At 58.3% G+C, this 17547-nt stretch overlaps 1 protein-coding gene across 1 annotated transcript in view; it reads left to right on the top strand.

The window, feature by feature from the left end:
• Positions 1-3085: 3085 nt before the first annotated feature.
• COG6 (component of oligomeric golgi complex 6) overlaps positions 3086-17547 on the top strand; it is a 63765-nt gene continuing 49303 nt past the window's right edge. The window contains 8 exon segments of the mRNA XM_078880212.1: positions 3086-3226; positions 4217-4288; positions 5840-5898; positions 6623-6734; positions 8258-8340; positions 10781-10851; positions 12140-12233; positions 13702-13830. Of these exon segments, the coding sequence (XP_078736338.1) occupies positions 3086-3226; positions 4217-4288; positions 5840-5898; positions 6623-6734; positions 8258-8340; positions 10781-10851; positions 12140-12233; positions 13702-13830 (761 nt within the window).

Genomic DNA, 17547 nt, shown 5'->3' with positions numbered 1-17547 from the left:
CAGTTAACGAGATTTTATAATAATTCTCATCATCATTAACATTTAAACGATTGTAAGCGTTTCGCGTTTTGTTCGAATGTTGTTCAAATCGGTTGCCTAGTTCACTTTAAGATGTTTTTTGTTCATGTTTTTGTGTTTTGCTTGTTGCGGTTGCACCCGATTCAAGAGCCGAATGGCTCACAGGGCTATACCAAATACATGAACTTGAACGTTGACCAGAGTGGTGAAGTATGGTTAAACAACCCCCTGGTGACCCTCGTCCGCCAGTGGGTTTGATACATGGGCTGTCCGTGTACACGGTTGAAATGGCCCTCGTCATAGGAACGTGGAATTTCCACTGCTCTCCGCCTTCGTGTCTGCCCCCTGTGTCTCTGTGACCTCCTGTCTGTCCCCACGTTTCCCTCTGTCTCCCCGCATGTTTGCCGTGTCCCCGCCTCTTTCGTGCGTCTCTCTCTGGCATGTCTCCCCCCGTGTCTCCCCCGTGTCTCCCCGTGTCTCCCCGTGTCTCCCTGTGTCTCCCCCGTGTCTCCCCCGTGTCTCCCTGTGTCTCCCCCCGTGTCTCCCTGTGTCTCCCCCGTGTCTCCCCCGTGTCTCCCCCCGTGTCTCCCCCGTGTCTCCCTGTGTCTCCCTGTGTCTCCCCCCGTGTCTCCCCCGTGTCTCCCTGTGTCTCCATGTGTCTCCCCCGTGTCTCCCCCGTGTCTCCCCCCGTGTCTCCCTGTGTCTCCCCCCGTGTCTCCCCCGTGTCTCCCTGTGTCTCCCCCGTGTCTCCCCCGTGTCTCCCCCGTGTCTCCCCCCGTGTCTCCCCCGTGTCTCCCCCGTGTCTCCCCCTTGTCCCCCCCTTGTCTCCCCCTTGTCTCCCTGTGTCTCCCCCCGTGTCTCCCCCCGTGTCTCCCCCGTGTCTCCCCCGTGTCTCCCCCGTGTCTCCCTGTGTCTCCCCCCGTGTCTCCCCCGTGTCTCCCCCGTGTCTCCCCTGTGTCTCCCCCGTGTCTCCCCCGTGTCTCCCCCCGTGTCTCCCCCCGTGTCTCCCCCGTGTCTCCCCCGTGTCTCCCTGTGTCTCCCCCCGTGTCTCCCCCGTGTCTCCCCCCTTGTCCCCCCCTTGTCTCCCCCTTGTCTCCCTGTGTCTCCCCCGTGTCTCCCTGTGTCTCCCTGTGTCTCCCCCCGTGTCTCCCCCGTGTCTCCCCCCGTGTCTCCCCCGTGTCTCCCCTGTGTCTCCCCCCGTGTCTCCCCCCGTGCCTCCCCCGTGTCTCCCCCGTGTCTCCCCCGTGTCTCCCCCGTGTCTCCCTGTGTCTCCCCCCGTGTCTCCCCCGTGTCTCCCCCGTGTCTCCCCCGTGTCTCCCCCGTGTCTCCCTGTGTCTCCCCCCGTGTCTCCCCCCGTGTCTCCCCCCGTGTCTCCCCCGTGTCTCCCCCGTGTCTCCCTGTGTCTCCCCCCGTGTCTCCCCCGTGTCTCCCCCTTGTCCCCCCCTTGTCCCCCCCTTGTCTCCCCCTTGTCTCCCTGTGTCTCCCTGTGTCTCCCCCGTGTCTCCCTGTGTCTCCCCCCGTGTCTCCCCCGTGTCTCCCCCCGTGTCTCCCCCGTGTCTCCCTGTGTCTCCCCCCGTGTCTCCCCCGTGTCTCCCCCGTGTCTCCCTGTGTCTCCCCCCGTGTCTCCCCCGTGTCTCCCCCTTGTCCCCCCCTTGTCTCCCCCTTGTCTCCCTGTGTCTCCCTGTGTCTCCCCCGTGTCTCCCTGTGTCTCCCCCCGTGTCTCCCCCGTGTCTCCCCCTTGTCTCCCCCGTGTCTCCCCCGTGTCTCCCTGTGTCTCCCCCCGTGTCTCCCCCGTGTCTCCCCCTTGTCTCCCCCCGTGTCTCCCCCGTGTCTCCCTGTGTCTCCCCCCGTGTCTCCCCCCGTGTCTCCCCCCGTGTCTCTCCCCGTGTCTCCCCCGTGTCTCCCCCTTGTCTCCCCCCGTGTCTCCCCCATGTCTCCCCCCGTGTCTCCCCCGTGTCTCCCCCTTGTCTCCCCCGTGTCTTCCCCGTGTCTCCCCCGTGTCTTCCCCCGTGTCTCCCCCGTGTCTTCCCCCGTGTCTCCCCCTTGTCTCCCCCGTGTCTCCCCCGTGTCTCCCTGTGTCTCCCCCCGTGTCTCCCCCGTGTCTCCCCCTTGTCTCCCCCGTGTCTTCCCCCGTGTCTCCCCCGTGTCTCCCCCGTGTCTCCCCGTGTCTCCCCCGTGTCTTCCCCCGTGTCTCCCCCTTATCTCCCCCGTGTCTCCCCCCGTGTCTCCCCCGTGTCTCCCCCGTGTCTCCCCCTTGTCTCCCCCCGTGTCTCCCCCCGTGTCTCCCCCGTGTCTCCCCCTTGTCTCCCCTTGTCTCCCCGTGTCTCCCCCGTGTCTCCCCCGTGTCTCCCCCTTGTCTCCCCCCGTGTCTCCCCCGTGTCTCCCCCCGTGTCTCCCCCGTGTCTCCCCCTTGTCTCCCCGTGTCTCCCCCGTGTCTCCCCCGTGTCTCCCCCTTGTCTCCCCTTGTCTCCCCGTGTCTCCCCCGTGTCTCCCCCGTGTCTCCCCCTTGTCTCCCCCCGTGTCTCCCCCGTGTCTCCCCCCGTGTCTCCCCCTTGTCTCCCCGTGTCTCCCCCGTGTCTCCCCCGTGTCTCCCCCTTGTCTCCCCCCGTGTCTCCCCCGTGTCTCCCCCCGTGTCTCCCCCGTGTCTCCCCCTTGTCTCCCCGTGTCTCCCCCGTGTCTCCCCCGTGTCTCCCCCTTGTCTCCCCCCGTGTCTCCCCCGTGTCTCCCCCGTGTCTCCCCCGTGTCTCCCACCGTGTCTCCCCCGTGTCTCCCCCTTGTCTCCCCCGTGTCTCCCCCGTGTCTCCTCCGTGTCTCCCCCCTTGTCTCCCCCCTTGTCTCCCCCCGTGTCTCCCCCCGTGTCTCCCTCCCCCTTGTCTCCCCCCGTGTCTCCCTCTTGTCTCCCCCCGTGTCTCCCCCCGTGTCTCCACTCGTCCCCACGTTCCTGCAACTGTCCCTGTCCCTGTTGTCTCCGTGTCCCCCTGTCTCCCCCGTGTGTCTCCCCCGCATCTCCCCCGTGCGTCATCCTGCGTGTCTCCCCCCCGCGTCTCCCCGCGTGTCCCCGTAGGACATGCTGGACGCGCTGCGTGCCCTGTCCGAGTTCTTCACGGACAACTCCCTGCGCTCCAGACGGAGTCTCCGCGGAGACATCGAACGTCGCAGCCTCGGCGTCAATGAGCAGTTCGTGAGCGGCTTCCGTGACGTCAAGGAGGTGCGGGGACACGCGCGGAGGGACGCGCGGAGGGACACGCGGAGGCACACGGCGGGGGGGCGAGACTCACGGGGGAAGACGCTGCGGGACACGTAGAGAGACAGGATTTACGGCAGAGGTCGCAACCGGGTACCCGATACCCGTACCCTACCCGAGGCCCGGCTACCCGTACGGGTAGCCGTTTGCGACCCTGGTGTGGCCGGGTACAGGTAAGGAATCAAAACCCGTTTGCGACCTCTGATTTACGGGCAGATGCGGCTCCGTTCGGCGGGCGGTTGGCGAGCGGATTTCGCGGCGTCACAGAGGCTTAAGGGACGTGGGGAGACACCGTGGCAGACGCACCATGACACGGGGAGACACAGGTCGTCGGACGATTCCACGATTTCACAGAGGTGCGGGGATGGGGGGGGACGCACGGAGACACCTGGGGTGCAACATGGGGGACGCATGAAGATACACCGGAACTCACCGAGACACACAAAGTGACAGAATGGGAACACGCGGGGAGAAACGACGGTGACGCGGAGGAACGCACGGTAAGGGGTGGCGGTCGCGGGGGGGGGGTGCAGGGAGGGTGCCGGGGATGGGTGGGGGGGGGGCCCACAAGACACGGGGACACTAAGTGCTTTCACGCCCCCCACATTTTTTTATTTTACCAGGTAAGGCCCCCCTCTGAGCTGTGTAGATCTTCTTCATAGGCGACCTGCTGGCTATCGCAAATGATAGCTCAACCAAGTGGCTTATGTTGAAATTGATAACAGCCAATTGCTCGAAACGCGTGACGTTGATTCTAAATGTGTCGGGGAAAAAACGGAGGACCCGGAGAAAAAAAATCCACGCGACCACGGGGAGAGACACGCAAACTCTAAATATACAGCAGCAGGCGTCAGGGTCGGGATCGAACCCACGACCTCCTGTACACCAGGCGAGGTAGTCAACATCACCGTGACGCCCCGTGACATTTTGCCCCTCTCTCTGTCCGCCCTGCAGGACCTCGACAGCATCATCTCCGACGTCCAGGCCATGGCCTCGTGCTGCCAGGACATGACCTCGCGCATCAAGGTCAGTGCTGGAATGTGCGGTGACGCCGTTCCACAGCCACACTCCTGGGGAAGAGGGTCAGGGGTGAGAGGGCGAGGGTCAGGGGTGAGAGGGCGAGGGTCAGGGGTGAAAGGGCGAGGGTCAGAGGTGAGAGGATGAGGGTCAGGGGTGAAAAGGTGAGGGTCAGGGGTGAGTAGGCGAGGGTCAGAGGGCGAGGTGGTGAGGGTTGGGAGGGCGAGGGTCAGAGGCGTTAGGGCGAGGGTGAGAGGGCGAGGTGGTGAGGGGGTTGGGAGGGCAGGATTATTCGCGACGATGACTCGTCACGACGTGACGCCTTGTTGCGTCTCACTCAGCGACGACAATCGTCATCGGAGCCGTTCGCTCGGCCGAGAAGGTGGAGGCACCGTCCTGAAACGTCGAGCTTTACGGGCCGTATGTAAATAAATTAAAATTTACTTTGAATGTGTTTTCTGCTGTACTTATGAATACAATGCCAATTTGCCTCCCTTAGGTCGACTCCGCCTCTAATGAGTGCCTGGTGGTTGGTGTGTAGTAAACATCGCCACTGGGGAGACAAAGGCGGCCGGGCGTGGTGCTGGCCACCCACCCCCTCGTGTGCCACAGTGCCGGCCCTCTTAGGTTGCTACAGTCTGTTTGAGGCAGGGGTGGGGAACCTTTTTTTTTACAAGGACCATTTGAATATTTATATAATACCATTCGCGGGCAATACAAAATTTGGTCAAACATTTCATACTGGGAGGAACCTCCTGGTTCCACCAGCCCACAGGGGATTATTGTGTCCGTCGTGCATCCAAAAATGGGAGGGGTGGAGAGGGGAGGGTGGGGAGGGGCTGGTGGGGAGGGAAGGGGCTGTGTGGGGAGGGGAGGGGAGGGTGGGGAGGGGCTGAGTGGGGAGGGTGGGGAGGGGAGGGTGGGTGCGGGGCTGGGTGGGGAGGGTGGGGAGGGGAGGGTGGGGAGGGTCTGGGTGTGGAGGGGAGGGGAGGGTGGGGAGGGGCTGGGTGGGGAGGGGCTGGGTGGGGAGGGTGGGGAGGGGCTGGGTGGGGAGGGTGGGGGGTGGGAGGGGTGGGGAGGGGCTGGTCACCCCGTGGTGCCCTTACAAACTCAACGTTTAACCTACTCACACCAGCTTGTGCCCGCCCTCACAGTCGGGCATATTTGCGGAAAACACCACGCCCTGGCCGTTGACCCTGCAGGCCATTGACCGAGCAACCCAACGTTCCTACCAGCTCCCTCCGCAGGAATGTGTAACTCACCCCTAATGTGATGGCTGGAACTGCTTCTCTTTGGTGAGGCATGTGATATTGACGATGTTGCTGCTACTTGCAACTGCTTTTTCAGGTTTGCTCCTAGATTTATTGAATTTCGAGTCCCGCCTGCGGTTGCCTTGGCAGGGCCAGACCCAAATGATTTTGCGGGGCCTTGTACGGCCCGCGGGCCGGACGTTCCCCACCCCTGGTTTAAGGCGACACGTGGGAGGGTTTTTGTCTTGGTACTACAATGCTGTGACCTGTTACGATTAATGTTGAGACGACACCTCGGACAAATGCACAGGCAACGAAGGAGGAGACGCGGGATCTCATCGGGAAGACGACGAAACTTCAGGCTGAGATGTGAGCCCAGCGCACGCACTCACACGCACGCACAAAGACAAAGGTCCCCCGTGTAGCCCACACAAGGCGGTTGGGGAAAGTGCCGTTAGCAAGCAGCGAACGGTCTTCGTAGGTGCTGTAGCACCACGCCACGCCAAGTGTTGTTCTTTACACAACACGCAAGGTCCTAATTTCAGGCTAAGTCGACCTAGCGGAGGCCCGGGACCGGTTTAGATGATCGTCACCGGTGTTGGCCGTGAACGGGAGTCGAACTTGGGTCGCCGGGTTCATAGCGCAGCGTGCTCACCGCTACACACAGACACACACACAGACAAAGATAAAGATCCCCCGTATAGCCTTAACAGACTGTAGGGGCAAGTGCTGTTAGCGAGCACCTATGAAGGCCGGAACGGCACACGAGGGGGTGGGTGGCCAGCACCACGCCCGACCGCCTTTGTCTCCCCAGTGGCGATGTTTACACATCGCACCAGGTACTCATTTGAGGCTGAGTCGACCTAGGGGAGGCCCAGGACCGGTTCAGATAATCGTCACTGGTGTTTGCCGTGAGCGGGAATCGAACCCGGGTCGCCAAGTTCGTAGTGCAGCGCGCTAACCGCTACACTACCGCTCCCCACAACACACACACAGACACACACACAGACACACACACACACACAAACGAACCCACGACCTCCTGTGCACCAGGCGAGGTAGTCAACATCTCCTCGCCACCGTGTCCGTGCAGGCAGCGGCTGGGCGTGCGAGCCCGGGTAGCGGACGCCTTCCTCTCGCGCTTCCAGCTCACGGCGGACGAGGTTCGAATCCTCCGCGGGTCCAGGGACTCCTCCATCACCATGGTAACAGCCCTCCCCCCTCCACCACCGCCCCCCCCCCACCTTGTTGTCATGGAAACAAAGACGATCCGCACGCTCGCTCGCGTGCTCAGTCGCTCACTCTCTGACTTGGAAAGCTCAATATCGCTCGCTTACACGATCACTCGCTCGCTCGCACGCTCACACACGCTCGATTGCACGGTCGCTCACAAGCTCGCTTGCTCACACACCGATTCGCTCGCTCACACGATCACACGCTCACACGGGCACATGGTCACCTGCTTACTCGCTCACACGCTCACACACTCGCACGCTCACACGCTCACTTCGCTCACACAATCACACACTCACACGCTCACACGATCACACAATCACACACTCGCACGCTAACGCGCTCACACGGGCACATGGTCACCTGCTTACTCGCTCACATGCTCACACGCTCACACGCTCGCACGCTCACACGCTCACATGATCACACGCTCACACGCTCACACACTCGCATGCTCACGCGCTCGCTCACACGCTCACACGCTCACATGGGCACATGGTCGCAACGAGTGATATGAATGGACGACGACGACGATGATTATTGCCACAAACGGAGCCGCGGCTACACGTCACAGCGTCCATGCGTGTGCATGATTTGTCTTTACTCCTTTCTAGATTTGAAGCTTTCGTGACTGCAAGGATTCGTACTGTTAGGGTTTTTCGGTAAAGTCACGTAGGCAAAAAATTAATAATAAAAAAATAGAAATAATAATAGAAATAAAATAATAAATCACGACGTTTCGGAGGCAACACAAGCCTCCATCTTCAGGTGGACGGAAGTTTGTGTTGCCTCCGAAACGTCGTGATTTTTTTTTACTTTTATTCATTTAAATTTTTTACCTACGTGACTTTACCGAAAAAACCTACGAATATGAATCCTTGCAGTCACGAAAGCTTCATATCTAGAATAAATAGAATAGTACCTGTCAAATAAGATGGTACAAATATGCGTAGTTAATTCTTTTTTACATGGTTCATAACATCTTTCCAACGATTACTCAGTTTGTACCCATCATCACGGTCTTTACTCGTTTTGAAATACGCAAACATTTTTTAAATCCTTTATATTAAGTTCACTTGCTTGCTTGCTTGCGCGCTTACGACCGTGCAAATCTTTTGGTCGTTTTTTAACCCACTTCCCGTGATCCAATCGAGCTGACATTTTGCACACAGACTCGTTGTGCGTGACAATTTATGTTCGTGAAAAAATATGTCCAACATTTTACACTTTTTAGGACAAAAATATTATATTGAATTACCAATTGCTTAATGGTGCCATGCAATCATCTGACCCATAGGTGGCAGCCATCTCAAGCCAGAGGACGAGAGGACTCTAGCCGCCCGTTTCAAAGACCAATGTGGGCTGGGTTGTGGCCCATTGAACACGCATATAAAGGATTTATAGTGAAAAACTTTGTTTTTACGGGTTAATTTTTTTAATTTCCATCACCCCCCCCCCACCAACCCACCCCACCCCTCCCCACGTACCACCGCAGGAATTTTTCGACGTTCTGGCCCGGGTCAAGTGCATCCACAACGACGTCAAGGTGCTGCTGAGGACCAATCAGCAGACGGCCGGGTACGACATGCACCCCCCACCCCACCACCACCCGCTCCGTGCAGTGGGTCGCAGGTAATCGCTGGTACCTGCGGTTAACCAGCGGCTACCTGCGGAGACCAGCTGGTACTTGAGTTCAACTTCATTCCAACTCGCCTTGCGAGTCACCAAGCAGGTACTCGCGGGTTACCCATGGTTACGCGCGGGTTACCCATGGTTACGCACGGGTTACCCATGGTTACGCACGGGTTACCTGCGGTTAACCAGCGGCTACCTGCGGAGACCAGCTGGTACTTGAGTTCAACTTCATTCCAACTCGCCTTGCGAGTCACCAAGCAGGCACGCGCGGGTTACCCATGGTTACGCGCGGGTTGCCCATGGTTACGCACGGGTTACCCATGGTTACGCACGGGTTGCCCATGGTTACGCACGGGTTACCTGCGGTTAACCCGCGGATTCTTGCGGAGACCAGCTGGTACTTGAGTTCAACTTCATTCCAACTCGCCTTGCGAGTCACCAAGCAGGTACGCGCGGGTTACCCATGGTTACGCACGGGTTGCCCATGGTTACGCACGGGTTACCCATGGATACGCGCGGGTTCCCCATGGTTACGCACGGGTTACCCATGGTTACGCGCGGGTTGCCCATGGATACGCGCGGGTTACCCATGGTTACGTGCGGGTTACCCACGGTTACGCGCGGGTTACCCATGGATACGCACGGGTTACCCATGGATACGCACGGGTTACCCATGGTTACGCACGGGTTACCCATGGTTACGCACGGGTTGCCCATGGTTACGCACGGGTTACCCATGGTTACGCACGGGTTACCCATGGTTACGCACGGGTTACCCATGGTTACGCACGGGTTACCCATGGATACGCACGGGTTACCCATGGTTACGCACGGGTTACCCATGGTTACGCACGGGTTACCCATGGATACGCGCGGGTTACCCATGGTTACGCGTGGGTTACCCATGGTTACCCATGATTAGAAGTTTTCGTCGCTGCAGTGGTCGTGAATGGGTATTCCAGCATGACAATGACCCAAAACACACGGCCAAGGCAACCAAAGGAGTGGCTCAAGAAGAAGCACATTAAGGTCCTGGAGTGGCCTAGCCAGTCTCCAGACCTCGATCCCATAGAAAATCTGTGGAGGGAGCTGAAGGTTCGAGTTGCCAAACGTCGGCCTCGAAACCTTAATGACTTGGAGAAGATCTGCAAAGAGGAGTGGTGGGACGAAATCCCTCCTGAGATGGGTGCAAACCTGGTGGCCAACTACAAGAATCGTCTGACCTCTGTGATTGCCAACAAGGGTTTTGCCACCAAGCACTAAGTCATGTTTTGCAGAGGGGTCAAATACTTATTTCCCTCATTAAAATGCAAATCAATTTATAACATTTTTGACATGCGTTTTTCTGGATGTTGTTGTTGTTTTTCTGTCTCTCACTGTTCAACTAAACCTACCATTAAAATTATAGACTGATCATTTCTTTGTCAGTGGGCAAACGTACAAAATCAGCAGGGGATGAAATACTTTTTTCCCTCACTGTACCTATTCACCTACCCACTCACCCACCCTCCCACCCATTCACTCGCTCACCCATTCACTCATTCACTCACGCACCTACCTATTCACCTTCCCATTCACCCACCCTCCAACCCATTCACTCGCTCACCCATCCACCCATTCACTCACACTCCTACCTATTCACCCACCCACTCACCCACCCTCCCACCCATTCACTCGCTCACCCACCCTCCCACCCATTCACTCGCTCACCCATTCACTCACGCTCCTACCTATTCACCCACTCACCCACCCTCCCACCCATTCACTCGCTCACCCATTCACTCACGCACCTACCTATTCACCCACTCACTCACCCACCCTCCCACCCATTCACTCGCTCACCCATTCACTCACGCACCTACCTATTCACCCACCCACTTCACCACCCTCCCACCCATTCACTCGCTCACTCATTCACTCACGCTCCTACCTATTCACCCACTCACCCACCCTCCCACCCATTCACTCGCTCACCCATTCACTCACGCACCTACCTATTAACCACCCACTTCACCACCCTCCCACCCATTCACTCCCTCGCCCATCCACCCATTCACTCACGCACCTACCTATTCACCCACCCATTCACCTACCCTCCCACCCATTCACTCGCTCACCCATCCACCCACCCATTCACCCACTCACCCACCCTCCCACCCATTCACTCGCTTACCCATCCACCCACCCATTCACCCACTCACCCACCCTCCCACCCATTCACTCGCTCACCCATTCACCCATTCACCCATTCACTCACCTTCCCACTCAATGACTCAGAAGTCCGCCGGCCCACCCAGCAATCCATGTTCTAACCCGCCCGCTCACCCGCCCGCTCACCCGCCCGCTCACCCACCCTCGCCCCCCCACCCTCCTCCACCCTCAGCCTGGAGATCATGGAGCAGATGGCTCTACACCAGGAGGCCGCCTATGAGAGACTTTACCGCTGGGCCCAAGGTGACTTCTCCGGGCAGAGACCACATAGACTCACTCAGGGCCCGGCTCGCATTAACTAAAACAACGAAACTATGTTATCTGGGGAGCGGTGGCGCTGTGGTTGGCGCGCTGCGCTACGAACCCTGCAGAGACCCGAGTTCGAGTCCCGCTCACGGCCACCAACACCGCAGTGACGATAATCTGCACCGGTCCCGGGCCTCCACTAGGTCGACTCAGCCTGAAATTAGTACCTTGTGCAGAGTGTAGTAAACGTCGTCACTGGGGAGACAAAGGCGGCCGGGCGTGGCGCTGGCCACCCACCCCCTCGTGTGCCGTGCCGTCCTTCGTAGGTGCTCGCTAACAGCACTTGCCCCTACAGTCTGTGAAGGCTACACGGAAGAGTATTTGTCTTTGTATATATGTGGGGAGTGGTGGTGCAGTGGTTTGCGTACTGCGCTACGGCAAAGACTCGAGTTCCATTCCTGCTCATAGCAGCCAACATCAATAACAAATATCAGAACCGGTCCTGGGGCTCTCCTAGGTCGACTCAGCCTTAACACGAGTACCTGGTGCGGTGTGTAAACATCGCCACTGGGGAGACAAAGGCGGTCGGGCGTGATGCTGGCCACCCACCCCCTCGTGTACCGTGCCGGCCTTCGTAGGTGCTCGCTAACAGCACTTGCCCCTACAGTCTGTTAAGGCTACACGGGGGATCTTTGTCCGGGTGTGTGTGACGATTATACGAACCGGTCCTGGTCCTCCTCTAGCTAGACTCAGCCTCGAACGAGTACCCGGTACGATTCACAAACGCCGCCACGTTGCCGAGGACCAGAGGTCGCAAACGGGTTTTGATTCCTTACCCGTACCCTACCCGTACCCTACCCGTACCGTACCCTACCCGTACCCGTACCCTACCAGTACCCGACCGGGTACAGGTAGGGTACGGGTATCGGGTACCTGATTGCGACCTCTGGGATGAAGCCATGTTGCAGGCGCGGGTGGGTTGATTCTAGGAACTTGAATTGTGAGAAGAGACAAGACGTTGGGAAATGAGTGGCAAACAGTTACTCACCAGTGACTCACGGCCTACCCGTACCCAGGCCGGGTACGGGTAGCCGGGTATCGGGTAGGGTACGGGTATCGGGTACCCGGTTGCGACCTCTGCCGGGCACACAAAGCGTACGTCAGTGCGTCCGCGCGCCGGGCCTTCGAAGGTGCGGCTCGCGTCCGTTCGCACTTGCCCCGACCGCCCGCTGAAGGCTACGCTGGGGGCGGGGTGTCCTTTGTCTTTGTACGCGCGCTTGCACAGGTGAGTGCCGCAGCATGACGCACGACTCGTGCGACGTGGCGTGCGTCCTCGCCCGCGCCCTCGCAGCACTGCAGGAGCGCCCCATGCTGCTCAAGTGAGGCCCTCACCACCACCACCACCACCCTCACCACCCCCTCCACCACCACCACCTCCACCCCCTCCACCACCACCACCTCCACCACCACCTCCACCACCACCACCACCACCACCCCCTCCACCACCACCACCTCCACCACCACCTCCACCACCACCACCACCACCACCCCCTCCACCACCACCACCTCCACCACCACCCTCTCCACCACCACCACCTCCACCACCACCCTCTCCACCACCACCCCCTCCACCCCCTCCACCACCACCACCCTCACCACCACCACCACCACCTCCACCACCACCACCACCCTCACCACCTCCACCACCACCACCACCACCACCACCACCTCCACCACCACCACCACCACCACCTCCACCACCACCACCGCCCCCTCCACCACCCCCTCCACCCCCTTCACCACCCCCTCCACCACCACCCCCCCCTCCACCCCCTCCACCACCCTCTCCACCACCACCACACCCTCCACCTCCACCACCACCACCACCACCGCCCCCTCCACCACCCCCTCCACCCCCTTCACCACCCCCTCCACCACCACCCCCCCCCTCCACCCCCTCCACCACCCCCTCCACCCCCTTCACCACCCCCTCCACCACTACCCCCCCCTCCACCACCCCCTCCACCCCCTCCACCACCACCACCACCACCCTCACCACCCCCTCCACCACCCCCTCCACCACCACCACCACCCCCCCCTCCACCACCCCCTCCACCACCCCCTCCACCACCACCTCCACCACCCCCTCCACCACCTCCACCCCCTCCACCACCCCCTCCACCACCACCACCTACACCCCCTCCACCACCCCCTCCACCACCACCCTCACCACCCCCTCCACCACCACCACCCCCCCCTCCACCACCCCCTCCACCCCCTCCACCACCCCCTCCACCACCACCAATACCACCACCCTCACCACCCCCTCCACCACCCCCTCCACCACCACCACCACCACCCCCTCCACCACCACCCCCTCCACCACCCCCTCCACCACCACCAATACCACCACCCTCACCACCCCCTCCACCACCCCCTCCACCACCACCACCACCACCCCCTCCACCACCACCCTCTCCACCACCACCTTCTCCACCACCCCCTCCACCACCACCCCCTCCACCACCCCCTCCACCACCCCCTCCACCACCCCCCCTCCACCCCCTCCACCACCCCCTCCACCACCACCCTCTCCACCACCACCTTCTCCACCACCCCCTCCACCACCACCCCCTCCACCACCCCTCCACCACCCCCTCCACCACCCCCTCCACCACCCCCATCTCCTAGCCAGCGTGATGATGATGAGAGAGAGAGAGACACGCAGACTCCAAATATACAGTCAGCCTTCGGTTCTGAATCTAACCCACGACCCCTGTACAGTAGTTCCTCGGTTAACAGTGACCCCGGCCCCCCGCTACCCCCCCCCCCCCCCGCTGGTGCCAGGTACACGCTGGATGAGTTTGGCACGGGGCGGAGGAGCGCCGTCGTGAGAGGCTTCATCGACGCGCTGACGCGGGGCGGACCCGGGGGGACCCCGCGGCCAATCGAGATGCACTCCCACGACCCGCTGCGGTGAGCCGGCAACGTCCGCGTCGTCGTCGTCGTCGTCGTCGTCGTCATCGGCAGCGGCATCGTCAGTGATATCGTCACGATCAGTAGCATCGTCACGATCAGCAGCAGCATCGTCACGATCAGTAGCAGCAGCAGCATCGTCACGATCAGTAGCATCGTCACGATCAGCAGCAGCATCGTCACGATCAGCAGCAGCATCGTCACGATCAGTAGCAGCAGCAGCATCGTCACGATCAGTAGCAGCATCATCACGATCAGTAGCATCGTCACGATCAGCAGCATCGTCACGATCAGTAGCATCGTCACGATCAGCAGCAGCATCGTCACGATCAGCAGCAGCATCGTCACGATCAGTAGCAGCAGCAGCATCGTCACGATCAGCAGCAGCATCATCACGATCAGTAGCATCGTCACGATCAGCAGCATCGTCACGATCAGTAGCATCGTCACGATCAGTAGCAGCAGCAGCATCATCACGATCAGTAGCATCGTCACGATCAGCAGCAGCATCATCACGATCAGTAGCATCGTCACGATCAGCAGCATCGTCACGATCAGTAGCATCGTCACGATCAGCAGCAGCATCATCACGATCAGTAGCATCGTCACGATCAGCAGCAGCATCGTCACGATCAGCAGCATCGTCACGATCAGTAGCATCGTCACGATCAGCAGCAGCATCATCACGATCAGTAGCATCGTCACGATCAGCAGCAGCATCATCACGATCAGCAGCATCGTCACGATCAGCAGCAGCATCGTCACGATCAGTAGCATCGTCACGATCAGTAGCAGCAGCAGCATCATCACGATCAGTAGCATCGTCACGATCAGTAGCATCGTCACGATCAGTAGCATCGTCACGATCAGTAGCAGCAGCAGCATCATCACGATCAGCAGCATCGTCACGATCAGTAGCAGCAGCAGCATCATCACGATCAGTAGCATCGTCACGATCAGTAGCATCGTCACGATCAGTAGCAGCAGCAGCATCATCACGATCAGCAGCATCGTCACGATCAGTAGCATCGTCACGATCAGTAGCAGCAGCAGCATCATCACGATCAGCAGCATCGTCACGATCAGTAGCAGCAGCAGCATCGTCACGATCAGTAGCATCATCACGATCAGTAGCAGCAGCAGCATCGTCACGATCAGCAGCAGCATCGTCACGATCAGTAGCAGCAGCAGCATCGTCACGATCAGCAGCAGCATCGTCACGATCAGTAGCATCGTCACGATCAGTAGCAGCAGCAGCATCGTCACGATCAGTAGCAGCAGCAGCATCGTCACGATCAGTAACATCGTCACTAGCAGCATCGTCGTTAGGGGAGCGGTGGTGCAGCGGTTAGCGCTGCGCTATGAACCTGGCGACCCGAGTTCGATTCCCGCTCCCGGCCAACAGCAGTGACGATTATCTGAACCGGTCCTGGGCTTCCCCTGGGTCGACTCAGCCTCAAATGAGTACCCGGAGCGGTGTGTAAACATCGCCACTGGGGAGACAAAGGCGGCCGGGCGTGGTGCTGGCCACCCACCCCCTCGTGTGCCGTTTCGGCCTTCATAGGTGCTCGCTAACAGCACTTGCCCCTACAGTCTGTTGAGTCTATACGGGGGATCTTTGTCTTTGTGTCACTGTGTGTGTGTCACTGTGTGTGTGTCACTGTGTAACTGTGTGTGTGTGTGTGTCACTATCACTGTGTGTGTGTCACTGTGTGTGTGTCACTGTGTGTGTGTCACTGTGTGTGTGTCACTGTGTGTATTACTGTGTGTGTGTGTCACTGTGTGTGTGTCACTGTGTGTGTGTCACTGTGTGTATTACTGTGTGTGTGTGTCACTGTGTGTGTGTCACTGTGTGTGTGTCACTGTGTGTATTACTGTGTGTGTGTGTCACTGTGTGTGTGTCACTGTGTGTGTGTCACTGTGTGTGTCACTGTGTGTGTGTCACTGTGTGTGTGTCACTATGTGTGTGTCACTATGTGTGTGTCACTGTGTGTGTGTCACTGTGTGTGTGTCACTGTGTGTGTCACTGTGTGTGTGTCACTGTGTGTGTGTCACTGTGTGTGTGTGTCACTGTGTGTGTGTTACTGTGTGTGTGTATCATTGTGTGTGTGTCACTGTGTGTTACTGTGTTACTGTGTGTGTCACTGTGTGTGTGTCACTGTGTCACTGTGTGTGTGTGTGTCACTGTGTCACTGTGTGTGTGTGTCACTGTGTGTCACTGTTTCACTGTGTGTGTGTCACTATCACTGTGTGTGTGTCACTATCACTGTGTGTCTATATCACTGTGTGTGTCACTGTGTGTGTCACTATCACTGTGTGTGTGTCACTGTGTCACTGTGTGTGTGTCACTGTGTGTGTGTCACTGTGTGTGTGTCACTATCACTGTGTGTGTGTCACTATCACTGTGTGTGTGTCACTATCACTGTGTGTCACTGTGTGTGTGTCACTATCACTGTGTGTGTGTGTCACTATCACTGTGTGTGTGTCACTATCACTGTGTGTGTGTCACTGTGTCACTGTGTGTGTGTCACTATCACTGTGTGTGTGTCACTGTGTGTGTGTCACTATCACTGTGTGTGTGTCACTGTGTCACTGTGTGTGTGTCACTATCACTGTGTGTGTGTCACTGTGTGTGTGTCACTATCACTGTGTGTGTGTCACTATCACTGTGTGTCTATATCACTGTGTGTGTCACTGTGTGTGTCACTATCACTGTGTGTGTGTCACTGTGTCACTGTGTGTGTGTCACTGTGTGTGTGTCACTGTGTGTGTGTCACTATCACTGTGTGTGTGTCACTATCACTGTGTGTGTGTGTCACTGTGTCACTGTGTGTGTGTCACTATCACTGTGTGTGTGTCACTATCACTGTGTGTGTGTCACTGTGTCACTGTGTGTGTGTCACTATCACTGTGTGTGTGTCACTGTGTGTGTGTCACTATCACTGTGTGTGTGTCACTGTGTCACTGTGTGTGTGTCACTATCACTGTGTGTGTGTCACTGTGTCACTGTGTGTGTGTCACTATCACTGTGTGTGTGTCACTGTGTGTGTGTCACTATCACTGTGTGTGTGTCACTGTGTCACTGTGTGTGTGTCACTATCACTGTGTGTGTGTCACTGTGTGTGTGTCACTGTCACTGTGTGTGTGTCACTGTGTCACTGTGTGTGTGTCACTATCACTGTGTGTGTGTCACTGTGTGTGTGTCACTGTGTGTGTGTCACTATCACTGTGTGTGTGTCACTATCACTGTGTGTGTGTGTCACTGTGTCACTGTGTGTGTGTCACTATCACTGTGTGTGTGTCACTGTGTGTGTGTCACTATCACTGTGTGTGTCACTATCACTGTGTGTGTGTCACTGTGTCACTGTGTGTGTCACTGTTTCACTGTGTGTGTGTGTCACTATCACTGTGTGTGTCACTGTGTCACTGTGTGTGTGTCACTGTGTCACTGTGTGTGTGTCACTGTGTGTGTGTCACTGTGTGTGTGTCACTATCACTGTGTGTGTGTCACTGTGTCACTGTGTGTGTGTCACTGTGTCACTGTGTGTGTGTCACTGTGTGTGTGTCACTGTGTGTGTGTCACTATCACTGTGTGTGTGTCACTGTGTCACTGTGTGTGTGTCACTATCACTGTGTGTGTGTCACTATCACTGTGTGTGTGTCACTGTGTGTGTGTCACTGTGTCACTGTGTGTGTGTCACTGTGTCACTGTGTGTG

Source organism: Lampetra fluviatilis, chromosome 56 (genome assembly GCF_964198595.1).
Source record: "Lampetra fluviatilis chromosome 56, kcLamFluv1.1, whole genome shotgun sequence".
In the NCBI taxonomy this organism is placed as follows: Eukaryota; Metazoa; Chordata; class Hyperoartia; order Petromyzontiformes; family Petromyzontidae; genus Lampetra; species Lampetra fluviatilis.
This window is presented reverse-complemented; position numbering and strand designations above follow the sequence as displayed.